This window comes from Sporisorium graminicola, chromosome SGRAM_1 (assembly GCF_005498985.1).
Source record: "Sporisorium graminicola strain CBS 10092 chromosome SGRAM_1, whole genome shotgun sequence".
NCBI lineage: Eukaryota > Fungi > Basidiomycota > Ustilaginomycetes > Ustilaginales > Ustilaginaceae > Sporisorium > Sporisorium graminicola.
The window spans coordinates 3,006,798-3,025,255 of record NC_043719.1 but is presented as its reverse complement, the minus strand read 5'-3'; the positions used below and the strand labels follow the sequence as shown (position 1 = coordinate 3,025,255).

The following is an 18,458-nucleotide window of genomic DNA, read 5'->3' as shown; positions in this document are numbered from 1 at the left end:
CTTCTAGAAGACGATGACCGCCTGGAATTCACCGCGAATTTGGTGATGGCTGTTAGAGTTGTCGATACGCTGTGTCGGACAAGCGTGAAAGCCCCCAAGGTCGAGCCCAACTTTCAAGGCTGGTACAGTACTGTACAGTACAGTACCATTTCTTTTTCGCCACCCGCTTCGATGGTCACTCTTTACACGTCTTGCTGAGCGCTGTCACACCAGGCGAAGCCCAATTTGCGATCACGCCGACTGATCTGCGCTCGCTACACGAGTTGTCAGTGTGCCAGTAGAGGTCGCACTCCGTGCTCCTCCTCCGTCGCTACTTCGGCAAAGTGTTGCGAGTACATATTCTTCATTTCATCTCCACATAGTGGCTTGTTTCAGATCAGCTATCGGAAATATGTGCGTGCCTGTTGGCTGGGCAATCCGTGAAATGTGCGAAAAAGCCGCTTTCAGAAGCCCCGTTGCTTGAGCGCCCACCGAGGTTGCCACCGGGCTTCGTGAGCCTCTTCCTCGCAACACGCTCTTTGCACCGACGATGCGCACACAGGAAATAGCGGTAGCTGCTTTAGCAAGTGAAAGGTGCCAACCTTCTTGGCCCGGCTGGGTCTTATTTTTGCTAGGTGTCTCAGAACCCTCAGTCGAGCGGGTGAAGGGTATATAAGATGAGCTCCTAGAGTCCAAAGTGGATGAGCTCGTCCACGTTGTAGTGGGTTACGAAGATCTCCTTGATTCCTCCGGTCAAGATGACTGCACGTGTAGTTTTGATGTCGAGCGGAGCAATGACCGCGTTGAGCTCGTCGAAACACTGCCTATCGAGGAAGTTGTACGGCTCGTTGACCAGACTGACGATGAGGATATCATCTTGCGGGCGTCTCGTTCGGAGAAGCGGTGAAACTTGCTCCCAGTCTGCCATTTTCGCTTCGTTTGCCTATTTGCTCTGGTGGATGGATGTCTTTCTTCAGAATAAACGAGCGTGGTGTGAGACGAGCCGCCCCACTGTTGTGTCACGGTGCCGTCGTGGCTACCAACCACGCCGTTCATTCTCAGAGTTGGTCTGCGTCTCGAGAGCCTGATCGCTTCACTGGGTCTTCGATTCCTCACTCGAAAGACGCTGTTCGCCGGTTTAGCAGATTCGAATCTCTACAAAGAGTTCTGCGACATGCTCCGAAGCAAGCCGCAAGTGTTCATTGCCGCAATCAACGGATTATGCTTCGCAGGCGGCTGCGAGTTGGCGCTTGCTTGCGACTACAGGGTCCTCATCGAGACGGACAGACCCATTATGGGTCAGATAGAGTCCTTGATCGGCCTTATCCCAGGAGGTGGTGGTACTCAGTTCCTCTCGCGAACTCTCGGCACGGCCAAAGCGCTCGAGTTGTGTCTGGAAGGCAAGACACTCTCTTCCACCGAGGCACTGCAACTCGGTTTGGTCAACCGAGTGACTCCAGCCGAAGATTTGCTTCCCACGGCCATCGACGTGGCCAAGAGTCTTGCCAGACGCAGTCCGTATGCGATCCAAGCCATCAAGGACTCGATTCATGTTGGCGGCTCGCAGTCTCTTTCCGAAGGGTTGCTGCGCGAGCAGGGCTGGTTCGGAGGTGCTGTTTTGGTGGAAGAGACGCACGAAGCGATGAAGAAGTACACGCGCAGCATCCAAGAAGAAAGGCCACAATCTCCCGAGGACTTTGAGCAGTACCTGCAGCCTCTGGGCAACGGGACCTTTTTCGACTTTACCCCCGGCTCAGCCAGATCTGTGACCAGCTCGAAGGAGGTTAAAATTGACTAGAGGATCCAACTGTAGATAAGCTACTACCGGAGTATGTAAGCAGGACCTTCGCACCCATCGACCCGCAATGTACAAGCAGTTGAATGATTGCAGTGTTGTTTTACATCGAAAAGTGTGCTGTGAGAGCCATGGACAGATCACGTACCGACCTGCAAACCAGCACTGAGGAAGACCGAATTGATGAAGACGAGTGACGGCAGATCCTTAGCAAGCCTGCAATAGCAAGAGGCCGCGGAGCCTGTCGCACGAGACCACCGGCTAAGACCGGCAACACATGGTGTGATCCCTCTTCAACTACCTACTTCCGCGAAAGGACGTCGGTTAATCTATGGAATCACTGGTCATTTTATGACCAAGGACCAGCCGGCTTTACCGGTCAAGGCAAGGGTTACAACCTTTCCCACGACTCACTGGCAACAGACTCGCTTAGAGATGCGCACAACAATGGCGGGAGGGGAAAACAGTGCGTTGCGATTGCGGGGTTAGATTGGCTCTGACGTCGAGCATGGAACGTGGGCGAGGATGCGCAGCAGTAGTGCAGCAACACGTGAATGTCGAAAGGAGACAGAATGGGCGTGGGCGGCCCGACCAAGGGTCCAATGGACTTTTGGCTGCACAATCGCTCGTGGCGGCCGGATGATTAGCGGGCCAAGACGTCAGATAAACGATCCAGGCATTTTGACTGTATCGAAACATGCCAAGCAAAACCAGCTGCCGCTGCCGCACCGAGTCCTCGTCACTGTACCCGACCGGGCTTTGCCTCAGCTTTTTGCAGCGATTAGCCCGCCGCGGCTCGGCAAAAGGGTCACGGCGTGAGAGTCTTTGGACAAGATGACGAGTCTAGCATCACAGTTCTCAACCTCATTGCCTCTTTCACAAGGCTCGCAGCCAAGATGTTGCGGGCCAAAGTGTGGTTCGGTGGTTGTTTTGCATGTGTGGCTGAAGATGACCCTGAAGGTGCTGGTGCTGGTAAACTGTCGCTGTGGCTGGGCCGTGCCTGAGGTGTGCTCGCTAAGCTACTGCAGGGCATTCACCTCGTTTCTCGTGCTCAGCCAGACCGAACACAGACACAGATTGCAGGATATCGTATAGTGCTCTGGTGCTCGCCCTGGGACACGCTTGACTCGCCGACGGCGCTGAAGCCTAACTCCGCGATGCTCGTCATCCCGCAGGTACTTGATTGTCGGTCTTGTCGCAGAAGGACCCTTGATGTCTTGGATGTGACCAATAGCCAGCCCCGCTTTGGTTTGGCACAACTCTTCTCCATAGTCTGGCCGGCACCCAAGCGAGAGCTTTCGGGTCCACGCCGATTTCTATTATCTCCTCTCTCCCTGGTCCTTTTGTTCACGTGGCTTCTCTTATCCTATGCCTGATCCACCCCCTCTCGGAGAGAACAGGGAGCCGCACACGGCAGCCGAGGCTCGCTACTCCCACCACTCCTCACAGACTCAGTGCAGAATCGCAGTGCAGTCTCTCAACACGGTACACGGTGCCGAGCAGCTCGAGTCACTAGGGCGTGGCGCACATTGGCCTGCACCCGCCTTGCGTATAAAGAGGACCACTACTTGGAGCGATCTCTTGCCCAAGCGTGCTCAACTCTCACCATTTTCACCACAGAGCCGATACCTTACCACCATTGCAACATCTCTGCTACACCATCGCAGAGCATCGAACCACAGCCACCTCTATCGAGGCATGCTCAGCCCTTGACTTTCGTCATTGCCGAGATGCCTTCCCCCAATCCTGCCAAATGGTTTCGCAAGCGTGAGCAGCGCGTCGAACACGAGGAAGAGGTGTCGACAGCGCTGGAGACGCAACCCGGTCTCGGATCTTCCCAGTGGATGAGGAGCACACTCTATCCAGAGAACCTAGTCAATCTCACCACGTTTTATCTATCCTACTTGTTGCTTCTTGGCTCTGCCGTGGTCATCCTCTACTTTTCCTTGCAAAAGGAGTCGTCTTTCACCCAGACTTTCGAGGTTCAAGGTTTCCCCAGTGTTGTCTTTGCATGGAATGCCAATGCAGCAGCCACTTCACTGCCACCCGTCTCGGACACGGGCAGTAGCAGTGGCGGCGGACGCGCGACCTGTTCGCCGTACTACTACGACAGAGGAACCCGGCTGGAGTATGCATGCTCTTCGATTGCCACCGACGCTAGGGAGAGCTTGAGCTTCAGTCTCTATACCACGATTCCATATCCAGCCACCTTCAAGACGTACCGAAGCCCCTACCTCAAGTATCCTGACATCGAAGTGCCCCCGTACTACCTCAAGTATTACACCTACATTGGCCCCGCAACCGCTACAAACCGTGCGACTGCAACTGCTGCAGCTACAGGTCCAACGACGATGCCGCTCTCGGCATCTGCGACGCAAGCATCTGCAGTGAGCAGCGCTACGCTCACGGCTTCCCCAGCTGGTCTACAAGCACGTCAAGCCGGCAGTGCGTCCTCGAGCCGGAGATCAGCTACAGCCTCTGCAGGAACACCTGCACTACTCAGCATCCAGTATGCGAGCGCATCTGTCTCTGCTCTTGTGGCAGGGACGATCGTCTCGACCATGCCATCTCCCACGGCTTTTCGCTCGTCCAATGTTGTATACACGGCCAAGATGAAGGGCGGCTTGTACATCTACTTTATCGTGGTTGCCTGCTTGGCCGTCGCATTTGCAACGCCGACCTTCATCCTGGTCAACTACAACCTGTCTGTCGCAAGGAAGAAGGTATTTCCCCGCGAAGTCGAGACCCCCCGTGACACATCTGCACAGGAACCAGCGAAACCACAGACCGGTCAAAACGACAAGACAGTCCCGATTGCGGCTCCTTCTCCTCGAAGAAGGATCGCCGAGAACCCGAATATGCCTAGCCGAGCGCAAACGAGAACCGGACCAACACCCATCTTTGAGCGCTTCCATGCAACGCCACTGGAGAGTTTCCGGGGAATGCATCCGGAGGATACACCAGCACCAGCGTGGACAGCATCGCTTCCGCAATTCGTCCACAGTCGCGCGCTGGCGAGGCAGCGCGGCTCCGGGGCTGACACTACAGCAGGGGCTCGTACCGACCTAGTAGCGTCCCATTCCATCGAGCTTCAACCCAGAGTCGACGCTGGAACGCCGCAGCAAGAAGAAGCTCCACCTGCTTATAACGAGCGCGATTCAACCAGGGGCGTACCACAGTGGCTTACTACGCGTCTTGGTCGAGCTGATGCGGTCGAGGAAGACGCCATCGAGGTGAGTGAGCCGCGTTCGCGCGAGTCGCTTGCTTCCATCGACACAGAAGAGGCTACGAACCGTTTCAGGGGCGAACCGGCGAGTGTGGTCATCCGCCGGGCGCTTACCCTGACCGATTCCCCGCTCGAGGTGCGCACAGACGGTAGCCGATTGTCGATGCGTCTGGCGTGGATGATCTTGCCGACGTACGCATACGTCTTTATCTGGGACGGGCTTGCTTTTATTTTCATTCTGATCGCCGAAATCACTGCGGTGGGTCTGGTTGCTGATCCCATGGTGGACGTCGGAACATTTATTCGCAGCGGCGGGTGCTTTGGCACTCCGGCAGACAAAGACTCGGTGTACGATCTGCAACGCCAGCTCTGCACTCGGTTCCTCTCGATCTTTCCGGTGAATTACACCGACGTGTCACCTTCCATTTCCCTGATCAAGATCGGAGGCGATCTTCTCGCGGTTACCATCGCATTGGTGGTGCTGTTCCTTGCGCAGCTCGCTTGGCACATCGCTCTGTTCAGGAAGTCGTCCTTGACGGTGCGAGATGGAATGGAGCCTAGGAACTTGATCAACGACAGCAAATACACAGGAAGAACTAAGTGGGGATATTTGGCAGTCTGCGACAACGTGGGAAGCCACGGGTGGCGCGAGTATGAGAGCCGAGATTGACGGGCTTTCCATGCTCTTCGCCTTTGCAACAAATGACAGCTTCGCCCGCATCTTGACCGTTTCGATCCTTCCAGTACCATGATCGTTATGACCGCATTCTCGTCCTTCTCGTACACAGCCTCGGCTTTTAGACTATACCTTTCGCATTGCGTTGATTCTGGCTTGTCTCCTGTATCTGCTCTTCGATTCAATATATCCCGTCGTGGCGAAATCGTTTGGCAACGTGGCTAGGATCCCTGTTCCTCTGCACACAGGGCATCCACGTGGCTCAGGACGCCCAGAGGCGAGGGTGGGACAAGGCAGAGGATTCTGAGTCTGTCTCTGAGCAATGCTGCGCACGGCAATGTCAAAGGTTTCTGGTGGCAAGAAAGCCGCGCCTAATCAATTGAACAAACCTACCGTACATCCTCGCCATCGAAGCGTGCGTTGGGATCTGGGAATCATCTTCTAAAAAGGTCACTTGACAAGGCAGGCTGGGTCATATGGTTGTGGGTGGGGGCGCGGGAGCACGCACCCCTTGAAGCATCGCCAACAGGAATCGCCTAGCCTTGCATATGCTTCGCTACGAGCACGTTTCACTTGCGGCAAAGTCGTCACAACGATCATCTTGAGCTTGTGCTAGGTAGGCCGAGAGGATCAGGACAGGAAAAGCCGCTGCAGCCGGGAAGGAGCAGGCTGAGATTGCCGGATTGGCGGTGGCTTGAGAATCCCGTTTCGGCTGTTTACCCCGCAAAAGCCTGAGCTTCTGCCGGAAAGAAGGCAGCCCCGCTGAGTTTGTTAGACCAATTGCCAAACTCCGCTCCACAGCGCACGTCGTTCTGCAGCAGCTGCGTCTCGATGGCGCTAAAAAAATTGCCGAGACCCCCTCGGCCGTTGACTGCTTTTATTGGCTGACGACATGCTGCGCAATTCAAGAGAACTCCGAAAGAACTCCGAGAGCCCCTGCACGTTGATGCAGAAAAGCGAGACTGCTCGAAGTCTATTTCTGACTTTTTCATGACGTTGTTGGAGCCAGCGGGGAATCTCGGCGTCGTCGAGATTCGCGAAGGTCGACGTGGGGCTAGCAGCCATGAGGCTTGGATGATCCTCAAAATCCGGGGTCTGTCCGAAACTGTGGCTGAGAGGGATGTGCATGAAAGAAAGATTCCCGGACTATTTGCACGTTGTGCCTGACCAGAAGCTCTATGCGAAGATTACCGCAAACGCTAGCACAGCCTGCGTCTGGCCTAGATGGTCCTTGGACGCTGGACCCTCTAGCGTGGAAACTGATGAGTTCGTTCAAATGCAACAGAGTTGCATAAATACAGCCCCACATTCCTGCCTTGTTTGCTTGTCTCGGCATCTCAAACATCTTCGTCCTCAACGTACAACCATCTCCAATCCTTTACCATGCGTCCTAGCTTTTCTTCGTTGGTCACTGCTGCGATCGCAGTCGCGGGCACCACGCTCGCTTTGCCTGCATCCGACTCGACCCTGACGGCAGTGCAGCGAGCCGCGGATGCCGACATTCCTGCTGGTTTCTTGTCGGCGACGTTCTTGGGTGACGTGCCTCATGTGTTTTTGCATTACTCGCGAGCGGATGCACCCGTCACGTTCAGCGCCGTGTCCGGGTCCAAGGGTGAGCTCGTCCCCACGCTCGGCACGGGTGGCGCCAGAGACCCGTACATCTTCCACAACCAGGTCAACGGCAAGGTAAGTGCGCGCTTCAAGCACGTCGCAAGATTCGTAGAAACATGCCACTGACACTTTTGCTCCGCTACGCCTTCTTTGACACAGTACTACATCCTCGCCACTGACCTGGACATTGGCAAGACCAACTGGGGCGATGCGCAGTCGCACGGCTCGCGAAGCATCCACGTCTGGGAGTCGGACGACGGCATCAACTGGTCCGCTGAACGGCTCGTCGAGCTGATGGACACCACTGCCGGCTACGTGTGGGCACCGTCTGCCACGTGGGACCCTGCCGCCAACGCTTATGCCGTCTTCTGGGCTTCGCAGACCTACGAAAGCTCGGACCCCGACCACACAGGCCCAGCTACGGGCCCCTTCGTGTACTACTCGTACACGACAGACTTGGTCAACTTCAGCAGCCCTCAGCGCTGGGAGAGCATCAACTTTGGCAACAAGGTGATCGACCAGGAGGTGGCCGACCTGGGCAACGGCAACATGGTTCGATGGTACTCGGACGTGACCGGAGGCACAGGTGTGGTGATGGACAAGACATCCGAGGGTCTCTTTGGCACTTGGGAGCGCATTGGCAAGCCGGTCGATGTCGTGTGGGAAGGCCCTGCCATCCAGCGCGACATTCTCAACCCCGCCAAGTTCTACCTGTGGGAAGACAACTACGGCGGACCCGGCTACTCGTGCTTCCAGACCGAAGATCTGTACACGATTCCATACCCGGCTTGCGACCCGGCGCTGACGCCAACGGGAATGCGACATGGAGCTGTCGTCCAGATTCCTGCCACCACGCTCTCTGGCCTCGAATCCGCCTGATAGTCAGCTCTACCACCCAAATACACGTAGGACCGTCATTTCTGTTGAAAATAGTTGATACACAGCGATGTTCTGCAATAAAGCATGTTTGTCGAGCTTGTCTAGTCGTAGGAATTATCGAGCTGAGCAGTCACCGTTGAAGCAGAGGTGTCTATTGAAGGATGTTTGCAACGCCACTCGAGAAATTGATTTCGGGTTTCGGCATCACGACCGAAGAAGAAACTGCAGCAAAAGCTTGAAAGTTTGGCAAAAGACGCGTCGAGCAATCTTGGTGGTTTGACTGCTGTGCTGTGCTGTGCTATGCCATCTGTGCACTCGGCAGTTGCAGCGAGACCAACACTGTTCGGAACTGTCCGACTCTTTTCCTTCGTCTGCACACTCACCACCCCGTCCTGGCTTGTCTCGCACCGTAAACTCAGCTTTGGCTACTTGAGAACCAACCATGGAGCAGCAGCTGGCAGCCTGCCTTGAGGCCACTCTTTCGCCGGATTCGGTTACAAGGACGCAGGCAGAAGCACAACTCGAATCGTTCCGCAATCCCGAACAGGATCCGCAGGGCCTGGCCAGCTTGAGTCTGGTCAAGCTGCTTCTCGATGCCAGCGCCCCCATCCACATCCGTCAGTCGGCAGGTGTCGCTCTCCGGAAGTACATCACAGCACGATGGTCGCCATACTTTGACGCTTTCGTCGGAGCAGCCGTCGATGTGGCGGTCAAGCAGCAGGTCCGCCATGCTTTGCTCGCGGGTCTCGCGGATCCCATCCGAAAGATCCGACTCACCACTTCTTACGCCATATCAACCATCGCAGGTCCCGACTATCCCGATCAATACCCCGACCTGCTCCCGTACCTCCATCAGCTCCTCCAACAAGCAGAACCCAACGGACTGCACGGTGCAATGGCGCTTCTCTCCGAATTTGTCCGCGTCGAGATGGACGAGGTCCAGCTCATGCAGGTCGCCAAAGAGATTCTACCAGCATTGGAGCACGTCCTGGCGCAGGAGGATCAACACAGCGCTCACGTCCGAGCAAGGTGCGTTCTCGTCTTCCGTCAGTGCCTCACCACTCTGTACATGGTCAAGGAAACATACCCAGACGTCGCCAAGCAGGCTTCCCAGACCATGCTACCCCGCTGGCTAGCCACGATGCAATCCTTGCTCGCGCGAGACGCTGCCCAGCAGCTTGGCTCTGATCTCCAGCAAGGCTGGCAAACGCTGGCGCTACGCAACGAGATCTTCAAGACGCTCAAGGTCGCTGCCATGTTCCGCGCCCAGTTCAAGTCGCATCTCCAGCCCTTCATGCACTCGTCGATATCCAACCTTGTCTCGCTTCTTCCCGCCTTCAAGCAGCTCTACTTGTCCAACACATCCAATCTCGACACTCCCACCTCAGAAGAAGGTGACGACGACGTAGCTTGCGACATCCCATCCTTGGCTTGCTCCATCCTCGACTTTATCAACGAAGCGTCTCGTGGAGACCGCTGTCGCGACCTCTTCGTTCAGGGTGGCACTGGCGGTCAGGGTAGCGAATCTCAATTCTTGCAGCAGCTCGTCGGCTTGCTTCTCGTGTACATCGACATGACCGTCGACGACGAGGACAACTGGGCCAACGACGCCAATGCTTTCATTGCCGATGAACACGACGAGACGCTCGCCTACAGCTTGCGAATCGCCGCTGCCGACCTGCTCGGCATGCTCATCGAAGACTTCCCAGTCCCCGCTCTTCGATCACTCGGCCACCAGGTCCATCAACTTGTTCAGCAAGCTAATACCGACAAGTCCAATGGCGATGCCGACTGGTGGAAGACGCACGAAGGCGTGCTCGCCGCTATTGGAAACAACGCCGACGCCATCAGCGAGATCGTTGAGACGCAGTCTCAGGCCAAACAGGCACTCGACCTCGAGTCCATCTTCAACACGATCGTGCTCCCCAATGTCGGCAACGACGCTCCTCCCTTCTTGCAGGGACGGGGCTTTGTGTTTGCGTCGCAATTTGCCACCTCGCTTCCCTCTGAGCTGGCGGTGCAGTTCCTTGACGCAGCAGTTAATGCTATCGAGTCAGACAGCGCCTCTCTGCCAGTCAAGATCTCGGCCGTGCGCACGGTCAAGAACTTCTACCGCCACTTGGCTTCGAGTGTTGTTGGTCCGTATGCACCGCGCATCGTGCAAAAGCTGGGGCCGCTACTCACGCAAGCTTCCGAGGACACGCTCATCCTCATCATCGAGACTGTACAGGCTGTGGTGGTCGAAGAGACCGACAGCGGCGAGGCAACCACCACCGCGTTGGTAGAGCCAGCGATCATCGGTGAGATCGTCCGCGCAGCGCTGCAGGTGTGGGCACCGAATGCTAGGGACATCATCCTCCTCTCGGTCGTCTCAGACTTGCTTGAGTCGCTTGCTGGATCCAAACAGCCCGGCGTTCCGCAAGTCATCGTACAGCAAAGTTTGCCGTTTTTGGCAGCCGCCATTGGCTCGAGTGTGCCTGATCAACCGGACACGTCGACGGAAGGAGAGCCGTCGGCAATTGCAGAGACAGCCGTGGAGCTCGCAAAGAGCGTCCTCGACGGTGCCAACGCTGCCGCACTGCGCGGAGCCGTCAATGTGCTCTGCCCGAACCTCTTCAAAGTGCTGTCCACCAGCCAGGATCGGGATGTGCTGCAGAACGGCATCGAGTGTCTCACGGTCCTCGTCAAGAAATGCACTCAGGAGCTGGTCGACTGGAAGGAGCCGCAATCGCAGACAGCGTCGATCGATCTCATGTTGCAGATCATCGCCAAGCTTCTCATCCCCACCAACGATTCCGAGAGCGGAGGTCTTGCTGTCGGTGACCTGGTTGTGGCGCTTCTGCGGAAAGCTGGGGACCGCATCGCGCACGTGCTGCCTGATTTACTTAACGCCATGGTGCAGCGCGTTGCAACCGCACAGACGGCCACATTCACCCAATCGCTCATTGTGCCTGTGGCGTATCTCATGCACGACAACGACGAGCAAGCCAAGCAGGTGATGGACCTGCTCGAGTCGATCCAGGTCGCGCCGGCAGCCGCGGACGCCTCGGCAGAGAGCGGCAACGGCCTCGTCGTGCTCTGCAAGAAATGGGTCGACAACGTCGAGACGTTCCAAGGCTTCTGGGCGCAACGCGTCAGCGCACTCGCGCTCGCCAAGGTGCTCGACAGCCGACGCGCCTTCCTCACCACTACCGACGTGCGTGGCGATATCCTCCCGGACAACTCGGGCATCATCCGCACACGCTCCCGCGCCAAGACCATGCCACACCAGTACACCAGCGTGCCCATGTTTGCCAAGATCGTCAAGGTGCTTTTGAAGGAGTGGAGCTCCGCTTCGCGTGTTGCGGCTGGTGGTGGCAGCGGAGGTGATGGAACGCGTACGCCGGAGACGGACGACGAGGACGGCGAGTGGGACGACGAGTACGAGCCCAACGCTGCGGGGGGCAAGGACGACTTTGGCTTCCTTTCGGACATGCTCGGCCCCGGTGGTCTGGATGCGCTGCAGAACGACGACGACGACGGTTTCGGTTTGGATGACGACGAGGATCTCAAATCTGACCCTGTTTACAGCATGGATCTCAAGGTAAGTGCCTTTCTGCGTCGGTTCTGTCGCTCTTTGTATTTGATTGCAACAAGTTTTACTGACCCATACATTCGTGACTTTTGCATCACTTCAGAGCTGGCTCTCTCAATACCTGCAGCATCTCGCCCAGACAGCCGGGCGTGCATCGTTCGAGGCGCTCCTCTCGCCGCACTTGAACGCAGAGGAAAAGACGATGCTCACCTCGATCCTGTAATCAACCCCAACACCCACACATTGCCGACGTACAATGTCAAATTTTTTTGTTTCAAGTTGTCTGTTCATTTGCAGCATCTCCTTTAGGACTTCACTACAAAGACGATTTTAGTCGATGACGAGCTGGGCATCGACGTGCTCGAACGAGTCGAAGAAGTGCTTGAAAAGCGTGATCTTGTACTCGACGTCCTTTGTTCCGCAAGTTTCGCGAATCGAGTGCATCGACAGCTGCGGGTTGCCGAGGTCGAGCGTGCGGATGCCGAGCTTGCTGAGCATGGGCCCGATGGTGGAGCCGCAAGGCATGTCGTTTTTGACGACGAACGACTGGAGGGGCACGTGGGCGCGCTGGGCGATGCGGCGGATGAGGAACGCCGTGGGGCCCGTGGTGGCGTACCTCTGCTTGACGTTGGTCTTGATCACAGGGCCCTGGTTGATCTTTGGGCGGTGGTTTTCTTCGTAGTAGGACGGGTAGTTGGGGTGGAAGCCGTGCGCCATGTCGGACGACAGCAGGAACGAGCGCGCGATGGCCCGCTCGTACAGGTTGGACGCAGCAGGAGTCGGTGCGGAGGACGACGACGACGATGATGATGACACGGGCAGCGCGACGAGACGCTGGATCAGGCTCGGCAGCATGTTGGACTCGGCACCGTGGCTCGAGACCGATCCGACCTCTTCGTTGTCAAACAGCGCAATGGCGCGAATGGAGGAAGAGGCGTTGAGCGACTCGGCCGAAGCGAGCGAGTCGATGAGCGCCTCAGTGGCGCAGAAGCACGACATCTGGTTGTCGAGTCGAGGAGAATGGATAAACTCGTTGTTGATGCCTCCGATCGAGGCCGGCTGTGTGTCGTACAAGCTGAGCTCAAAGTCCTGGATCTGCTCTACCGACACGCCGAGTTCGGATGCCAGCAGGTCGAGCAGCACTGAGTGGTGCTTCTCCGCCATGACGGGGCTACCCACCGCCTGCGGGGTCACTTTGGCCGCCTCAGCTGCCTCGTCGGCGCGCTTGTTGAGGTGCTCCGTGGCAAGACCAAGGATGGGGACAGTCTTGTCCTCGAGGTTAAATTTGAAAGCTTCGTTGGCGGTGCGATCGAGGTGAATTGCCAAAGTGGGGATGCGAAGGATCGGACGTTTGATGTGCACAAGCTTGCCCGTGAACGCATCGTGCTGCTTCGAGTCGGAAACAATAACACGACCAGCGACCCCCAAATCGCGATCGAACCACGAATGCCAGATGCCGCCACCGTACGTCTCGACGCCGCACTGCAGGTATCCTTCCTTTGCCTTGCGAGAGACGGGCTTGATCTGGAAGTTGGGTGAGTCGGTGTGTGCGCCCACAACGTGCACGCCGTTACCAGGCTCGTACTTGGCACCGACAGCAAAGGCGACGAGGGCAGACTGGTTGCGCGTAAAGTAGTACTTGCCGCCGCGCTTGACCTTGTCATCCCACAGCTCGCTCTCCTTGACACGCTCGAAGCCGGCGGCGTCGAGCATGGCTGAGGTGGTAGCTACCGCGTGGAACGGTGTCGGGCTGGCATCGACGTATTCGAGGAATCGACGAGCAGCGGCGATGTCGTCTGTGCCGGTGCCCGTGGGGGTGGTAGCGGTGGTGCCAGGAGCGGCACTCATGGTGGAAGAAGAGCGTGATGTGACACTGGTCTGTCTGAGCCGAAGAGAGGCCGCCGAGACAAGCTTGAACAAGACGTGCGCCGACAGCTTGAAAGAGTGGAGCGTAGGATCGAGAGCCAGGAGTTGCCTCGATGCTTTGGTTGCGAGATCAGAGAAAGAAGAAGAGGAAGATGAAGGATGGTCCACGGTTGGATGATGTCGTGCTGAGCGAGATCATGCAGTGCAAATCCAAGACTGGTCGAGCGCGCGCTGTTCTTGGAAAACTCGGACCAACATCTTCCGAGCAGGCCAACATGAAAATGGCAGTAACATGCCTCACCGTCCAAACTGCCAAAAAAGGCGTGAGAAATTGAGCCACGAGAAAGGGTCTTTCTCAAAAAGCTCGCAGGGACGCATCGAAGCCTGCTCCGGGGAGTGTGTATAAGATTCATCTACCAAGGCGTGGGACACAACAAATCTCATTACTAAAACAGTGTTGGTATCGGGAAAAAGAAGCTATTGTGAGGTAGGTGTGTGCTGACCGCTGGTATGCGAATCAAAGCTGTGCTTGCCGTTGCTTGATGTCAGACACTTCGACCGCGGCGGGAATGTACATGGACGTGTACTTGCGAACCTTGGCTCCTACGTTCTGCTCTCGACGGTCCTTGCCTTCACGACGGAACTGCGAGAGGCGGTCGATGTAGTCCGTGAGTTTCGCCGTTTGCGAGGGCCAAAAGCTCGGATGCAGCGACATGATGGGAACAGGCTTCTGGTGCGACGACTTCTTGCGCAGGATCATGCCCATCTCCTCCATGCGCGTGAACGCTTGCGACAAGGTGGCAGCATTGATCGACTCGAGGTACGACAGCTCTCCCTGTGCGTAGAGCGTCTTGCCCAGCAGCTGCGTGTGCTTTTCAAAGTCCTTGGCTGCGAACCACGGCAGCTTTTCGGTGGGATATCCCTTGGTTTCGGCGCCTTGCGGGATGAGCGACAGAAGCGAGACGGCTGCAAGCCAGTACCCTTCGATGAAAGGCCAGATGAGAAAGAGGAATGAATCGTAGTTCTCTCGTCCATTCTCGCGCTCCTTTGCACTGAGCTCGATCGAGCCGCCTTCCTCTGGTTTGATATCTGGGTGTCTCTCCAAAATACCGGCGGCTACCATGCCATCGACGGTGCGGTCCACGTTGACCTCGAGCGAGTCGACGCCAAACACGAACTCGCTGCGCAGCACCGAAGAGATGAAAAGACATTCGCTTATCAGATCCTTGCGTGTCATCCTCTGCATGGGTGCGGTACCGCCCTGCTTGACCTTGGTGTACAGCGCGGCGGCAGCAAGTGATTCCGAAACAAAGATGTGGATCACCTGGTTGCGGTAGAAGCTGAGCTCGAAGCGTTTGACGGGAACAAACGTGGGCTCCATAACGTCCTTTTCCTCGGCGATGAGACCCTTCATGACGGTGCTGAGCGCACGGTCAACCACTTCGCCCGTCTTCATAGCGCCAAAATCGGCGACAGTAAAGCCCTTGTTGGTAATAGCTGAGCGCAACCAGTCCACCCTGCGAATCAGCTCGCTTCTTGACACGCCTCGTCCACGCAAGGTGAGTACTACGGTACCAATCAGTGCAGCAGGCATGACCACCGAGACTTTGTTGATGTCGCCAAGTACACGGTAGCCAAGCGCCTTGAGCAAGAGCACTCGGTGTTGATCGTTGTTGATCGGATCGAGCTCCACCTTTTCGCCCGTGTCGCCGGGCGCAGCTCTTCGGTCTTTCTGCTCCTGAATGAAGCCTTGTAATGACCAAGGCGTGTCGAAGCGGATGTCGATGCGACCCATCTTGAGTTGGAGCAACGACGAGCTGCCCGAAAGCAGTCCCAGAAGGGACTCCGCCTCCTTTGGCTTGCCGAGCAACTCGGAGACATACGTCTCCGACTCGATGACCGAGTCGTACTGCAGGCTGACGGGGCAGATCCAAACGTCGTCGGTGCGTCCGTCGAGCAAACCTTCGACGACGTACTTGAGGATGCCGAGCTTGGGTGGTAACAGCTTTCCGGTGCGCGAACGCGTGCCTTCGATAAAGCACTCGAGGTTCTTGCCGCTGGCGAGGAGGGTCTCGACATACTCCTTGATGACAGCCGGGTAGAGCTGATCGCCTGAAAAGGTGCGACGGATAAAGAAGGCACCTCCTTTACGCAAAACATCGCCCAAAACCGGCAGATCGAGATTTTCACCAGCAATGATGTGGGGGAGGGCGATGCCAAGGCGGAACATGAGCCAGGAAACGGTGAGGTAATCAATATGAGACTTGTGGCAAGGGAGGAAGAGGATACTCTGCTTGCGCTCAGCAGCGTAGGCGGCGACGCGACGGAGCTCGAGCACCTGAGGAACGCTGATGTGAATGCCTTGGTGATACATTCTGGCGAGCACATTGTTGACGGTAGCAGCAAAGAACTTGAGAAAGGAGAGCGAGTCGATGCGGGCCACACTAACCCGCAAGATGGCGAATGCTTCGTCTCGAAGCTGCTGTTCGATCTGACGCTTCTTGCGCTCTTTAAAGATGGCGAGGTTCTTTTGCGTCTTGTTGGGACCGGTGGGCGAGAGCGGAGGCTGCTCTGGCAAAAGATGGTCGACCCGACTCGAGGCGAGTTTCCGAATGCGTTCCTGCACCTGCTCGCTGTTGAGCACGGCACGAATGCTCTCCTCTGAGCAGCCCTTGTACAGAATAGGAGCACCGATATAGTTGGAATAGCCACGCCAGCCTGTGCCTTGACCATAAGCAACAAACTGCTGAAGAAACTCGAAGGGCGACTCGCGGAAGTGAGCCTTGTAAGCAGCGACAACATTGAGATTACCCAGCTTGTGCTCTTCGGAGGTGAGGACACCAGTCTTACTAGCGAGACGACGATCCTCGCGCCGTGACGAGCCCAAGTCGCCGAGCTGCTTGGTCAGGACATCGGTTTCGCGACGCACCGACGGAAGTTGTTCGTCCGAAGGAGGCGTGGACTGCGACTTGGCAGCAGCAATGTTGCCGCTGCTTCTCGGTGGTGTGCCCATGCCTAGTCGTTGTCGCTGTCGTTCGTCACCGCCGTCGTACCCGATGCTGGAAGCGGAGAAGACAGCTGTTGCAGCGAGACCGATGACGCTTCTCTTTGGTGTCTTTCGCCTTCCCCGCACGCAATCTTTTAGCTTCTTTCGGACGTCAGCACTTTGGCCTTTCAAACTTTCATGCTCTTCGACGCGGGGAAAGTGAATTATGCTCTTGTTTGTTAGGCCTTCATATGCACCGGGAGAAGCCAAAAATTACGCATGGGGCAAGCACTCAGACAGCTCCACATGGCTCAGCTTTTCACAAGAACGTGTTGGACCAGCCCTGTCACTATCATCATCACCCACATCATCACCACCCGCCATCTCTGCGCTGCCACCTCAGCAGCCACTAAAGCAATCATGTCGGACGAGGAATTCATTATGGACGATGCCGCCGATGAGGACTACGATTTCGAGTACGAAGAGGACGACGACCTCGACGACGCTGATGCCGACATTGAGAACCGCTACTACAACGCCAAAAGCATCAAGGACGCAGACCCCGACGGTGCGATACGCGAGCTCAAGGCTGTCGTTGAGGCTGAAAAGGAGAAGGGTGATTGGGGATTCAAGGCTCTCAAGCAACAGACCAAGATCAACTTTCATCGCGGCCATCACGCCGAAGCACTCGAATCGTATACGCAGCTCCTCGCCTACACCAAAAGCGCCGTCACTCGCAATTATTCGGAAAAGTCGATCAACAACATCCTCGATTACGTTTCCAATGCCACTGATGTAGGCCTCTCCACCATGCAGTCCTTCTACGACGTCACCAAGTCCGCGTTGGAGGACGCAAAGAATGAACGACTCTCTGTCAAGACCGACCTCAAGCTGGCACGAATCTGGTTAGCGCGCAAGGAGTGGAATCGTCTCGCAAAGTCGCTCAAGGAGCTTCGCGCCTACTGCACTAGTCAGGACGGTACTGACGATCAGTCCAAAGGCACCATCCTCCTCGAGATCTTTGCGCTCGAGATCCAGATGTACGGCGAGGTGGCCAATTTCAAAAAGCTCAAAGAGGTCTACAACTCTACGCTTCAAGTCAAGAGCGCCATCCCGCATCCACGCATCATGGGCGTCATCCGCGAATGTGGCGGCAAGATGCACATGTCGGAGAAGAACTGGGCTGCGGCGCAGGTCGACTTCTTCCAAGCCTTTCTCAACTATGACGAAGCCGGAAGCACCCAGCGCATCCAGGTGCTCAAATACCTTGTGCTCGCTCACATGCTCATGGGTAGTGACATCAACCCTTTCGACTCGCAGGAGACCAAGCCGTACAAGAACGATCCCGAGATTGTCGCGATGACCAACCTCGTCGCTGCCTACCAGCGCAGAGAAGTGCACGAGGCCGAAAAGATCTTGCGCGAGAACAAGCGCACCATCCTCGAGGACCCTTTTATCAAGGCTTACATCGACGACGTTCTTCGAGGTCTGCGCACCCAATATCTCATCGATACCATCAAGCCTTATTCGCGCATGCAGCTCGGATATCTGGCGCAGCAGCTCAACATCGGCGTGGATCAGGTTGAGGATCTGCTCATGTCGCTCATTCTCGACGAAAGCATCAAGGCTCGCATCGATCAAGTCGGTCAATGCGTCGAACTCGATCGCAGCGCCAACAGCTCGGGTAAACCCCATTACCTGGCGCTTGGGAAGTGGAATGCCGAATTGGATCGCATCGGGTCTTCGGTCCACACCAAGCATGCATCCGGAGCAGCGAGCGGTTCCGGCGCCAGCGTCGGTGCCTCGCTGCTACGTATGGGCATGGGTCTGGGCGGAATGGCACCCACGCCGCTCCGATAGACTCCT

The 18,458-nt window shown here is 56.5% G+C and overlaps 8 protein-coding genes across 8 annotated transcripts; 5 read left to right on the top strand and 3 right to left on the bottom strand.

Moving 5' to 3' along the window:
- Positions 1-664: 664 nt before the first annotated feature.
- Positions 665-907, bottom strand: EX895_001060 (uncharacterized protein; the record flags this gene model as incomplete). Its single annotated transcript, XM_029881660.1, has 1 exon — positions 665-907. One exon carries the CDS (start codon positions 905-907, stop codon positions 665-667), a length of 243 nt encoding a protein of 80 aa, XP_029743046.1.
- A 366-nt stretch (positions 908-1,273) lies between these two features.
- On the top strand, positions 1,274-1,777 carry EX895_001059 (uncharacterized protein; the record flags this gene model as incomplete). The annotated part of the gene is made up of 1 exon (XM_029881659.1): positions 1,274-1,777. One exon carries the CDS (start codon positions 1,274-1,276, stop codon positions 1,775-1,777), a length of 504 nt encoding a protein of 167 aa, XP_029743045.1.
- A 1,727-nt stretch (positions 1,778-3,504) lies between these two features.
- EX895_001058 (uncharacterized protein) lies at positions 3,505-5,670 on the top strand (the record flags this gene model as incomplete). Its single annotated transcript, XM_029881658.1, has 1 exon — positions 3,505-5,670. One exon carries the CDS (start codon positions 3,505-3,507, stop codon positions 5,668-5,670), a length of 2,166 nt encoding a protein of 721 aa, XP_029743044.1.
- A 1,389-nt stretch (positions 5,671-7,059) lies between these two features.
- Positions 7,060-8,166, top strand: EX895_001057 (uncharacterized protein; the record flags this gene model as incomplete). The annotated part of the gene is made up of 2 exons (XM_029881657.1): positions 7,060-7,362; positions 7,447-8,166. 2 exons carry the CDS (start codon positions 7,060-7,062, stop codon positions 8,164-8,166), a joined length of 1,023 nt encoding a protein of 340 aa, XP_029743043.1.
- Positions 8,167-8,608: 442 nt separating this feature from the next.
- On the top strand, positions 8,609-11,963 carry EX895_001056 (uncharacterized protein; the record flags this gene model as incomplete). Its single annotated transcript, XM_029881656.1, has 2 exons — positions 8,609-11,749; positions 11,844-11,963. 2 exons carry the CDS (start codon positions 8,609-8,611, stop codon positions 11,961-11,963), a joined length of 3,261 nt encoding a protein of 1,086 aa, XP_029743042.1.
- Positions 11,964-12,070: 107 nt separating this feature from the next.
- EX895_001055 (uncharacterized protein) lies at positions 12,071-13,588 on the bottom strand (the record flags this gene model as incomplete). The annotated part of the gene is made up of 1 exon (XM_029881655.1): positions 12,071-13,588. One exon carries the CDS (start codon positions 13,586-13,588, stop codon positions 12,071-12,073), a length of 1,518 nt encoding a protein of 505 aa, XP_029743041.1.
- A 535-nt stretch (positions 13,589-14,123) lies between these two features.
- EX895_001054 (uncharacterized protein) lies at positions 14,124-16,619 on the bottom strand (the record flags this gene model as incomplete). Its single annotated transcript, XM_029881654.1, has 1 exon — positions 14,124-16,619. The coding sequence occupies one exon, from the start codon at positions 16,617-16,619 to the stop codon at positions 14,124-14,126; it is 2,496 nt and encodes an 831-aa protein (XP_029743040.1).
- Positions 16,620-16,898: 279 nt separating this feature from the next.
- EX895_001053 (uncharacterized protein) lies at positions 16,899-18,452 on the top strand (the record flags this gene model as incomplete). Its single annotated transcript, XM_029881653.1, has 1 exon — positions 16,899-18,452. The coding sequence occupies one exon, from the start codon at positions 16,899-16,901 to the stop codon at positions 18,450-18,452; it is 1,554 nt and encodes a 517-aa protein (XP_029743039.1).
- Positions 18,453-18,458: the final 6 nt, after the last annotated feature.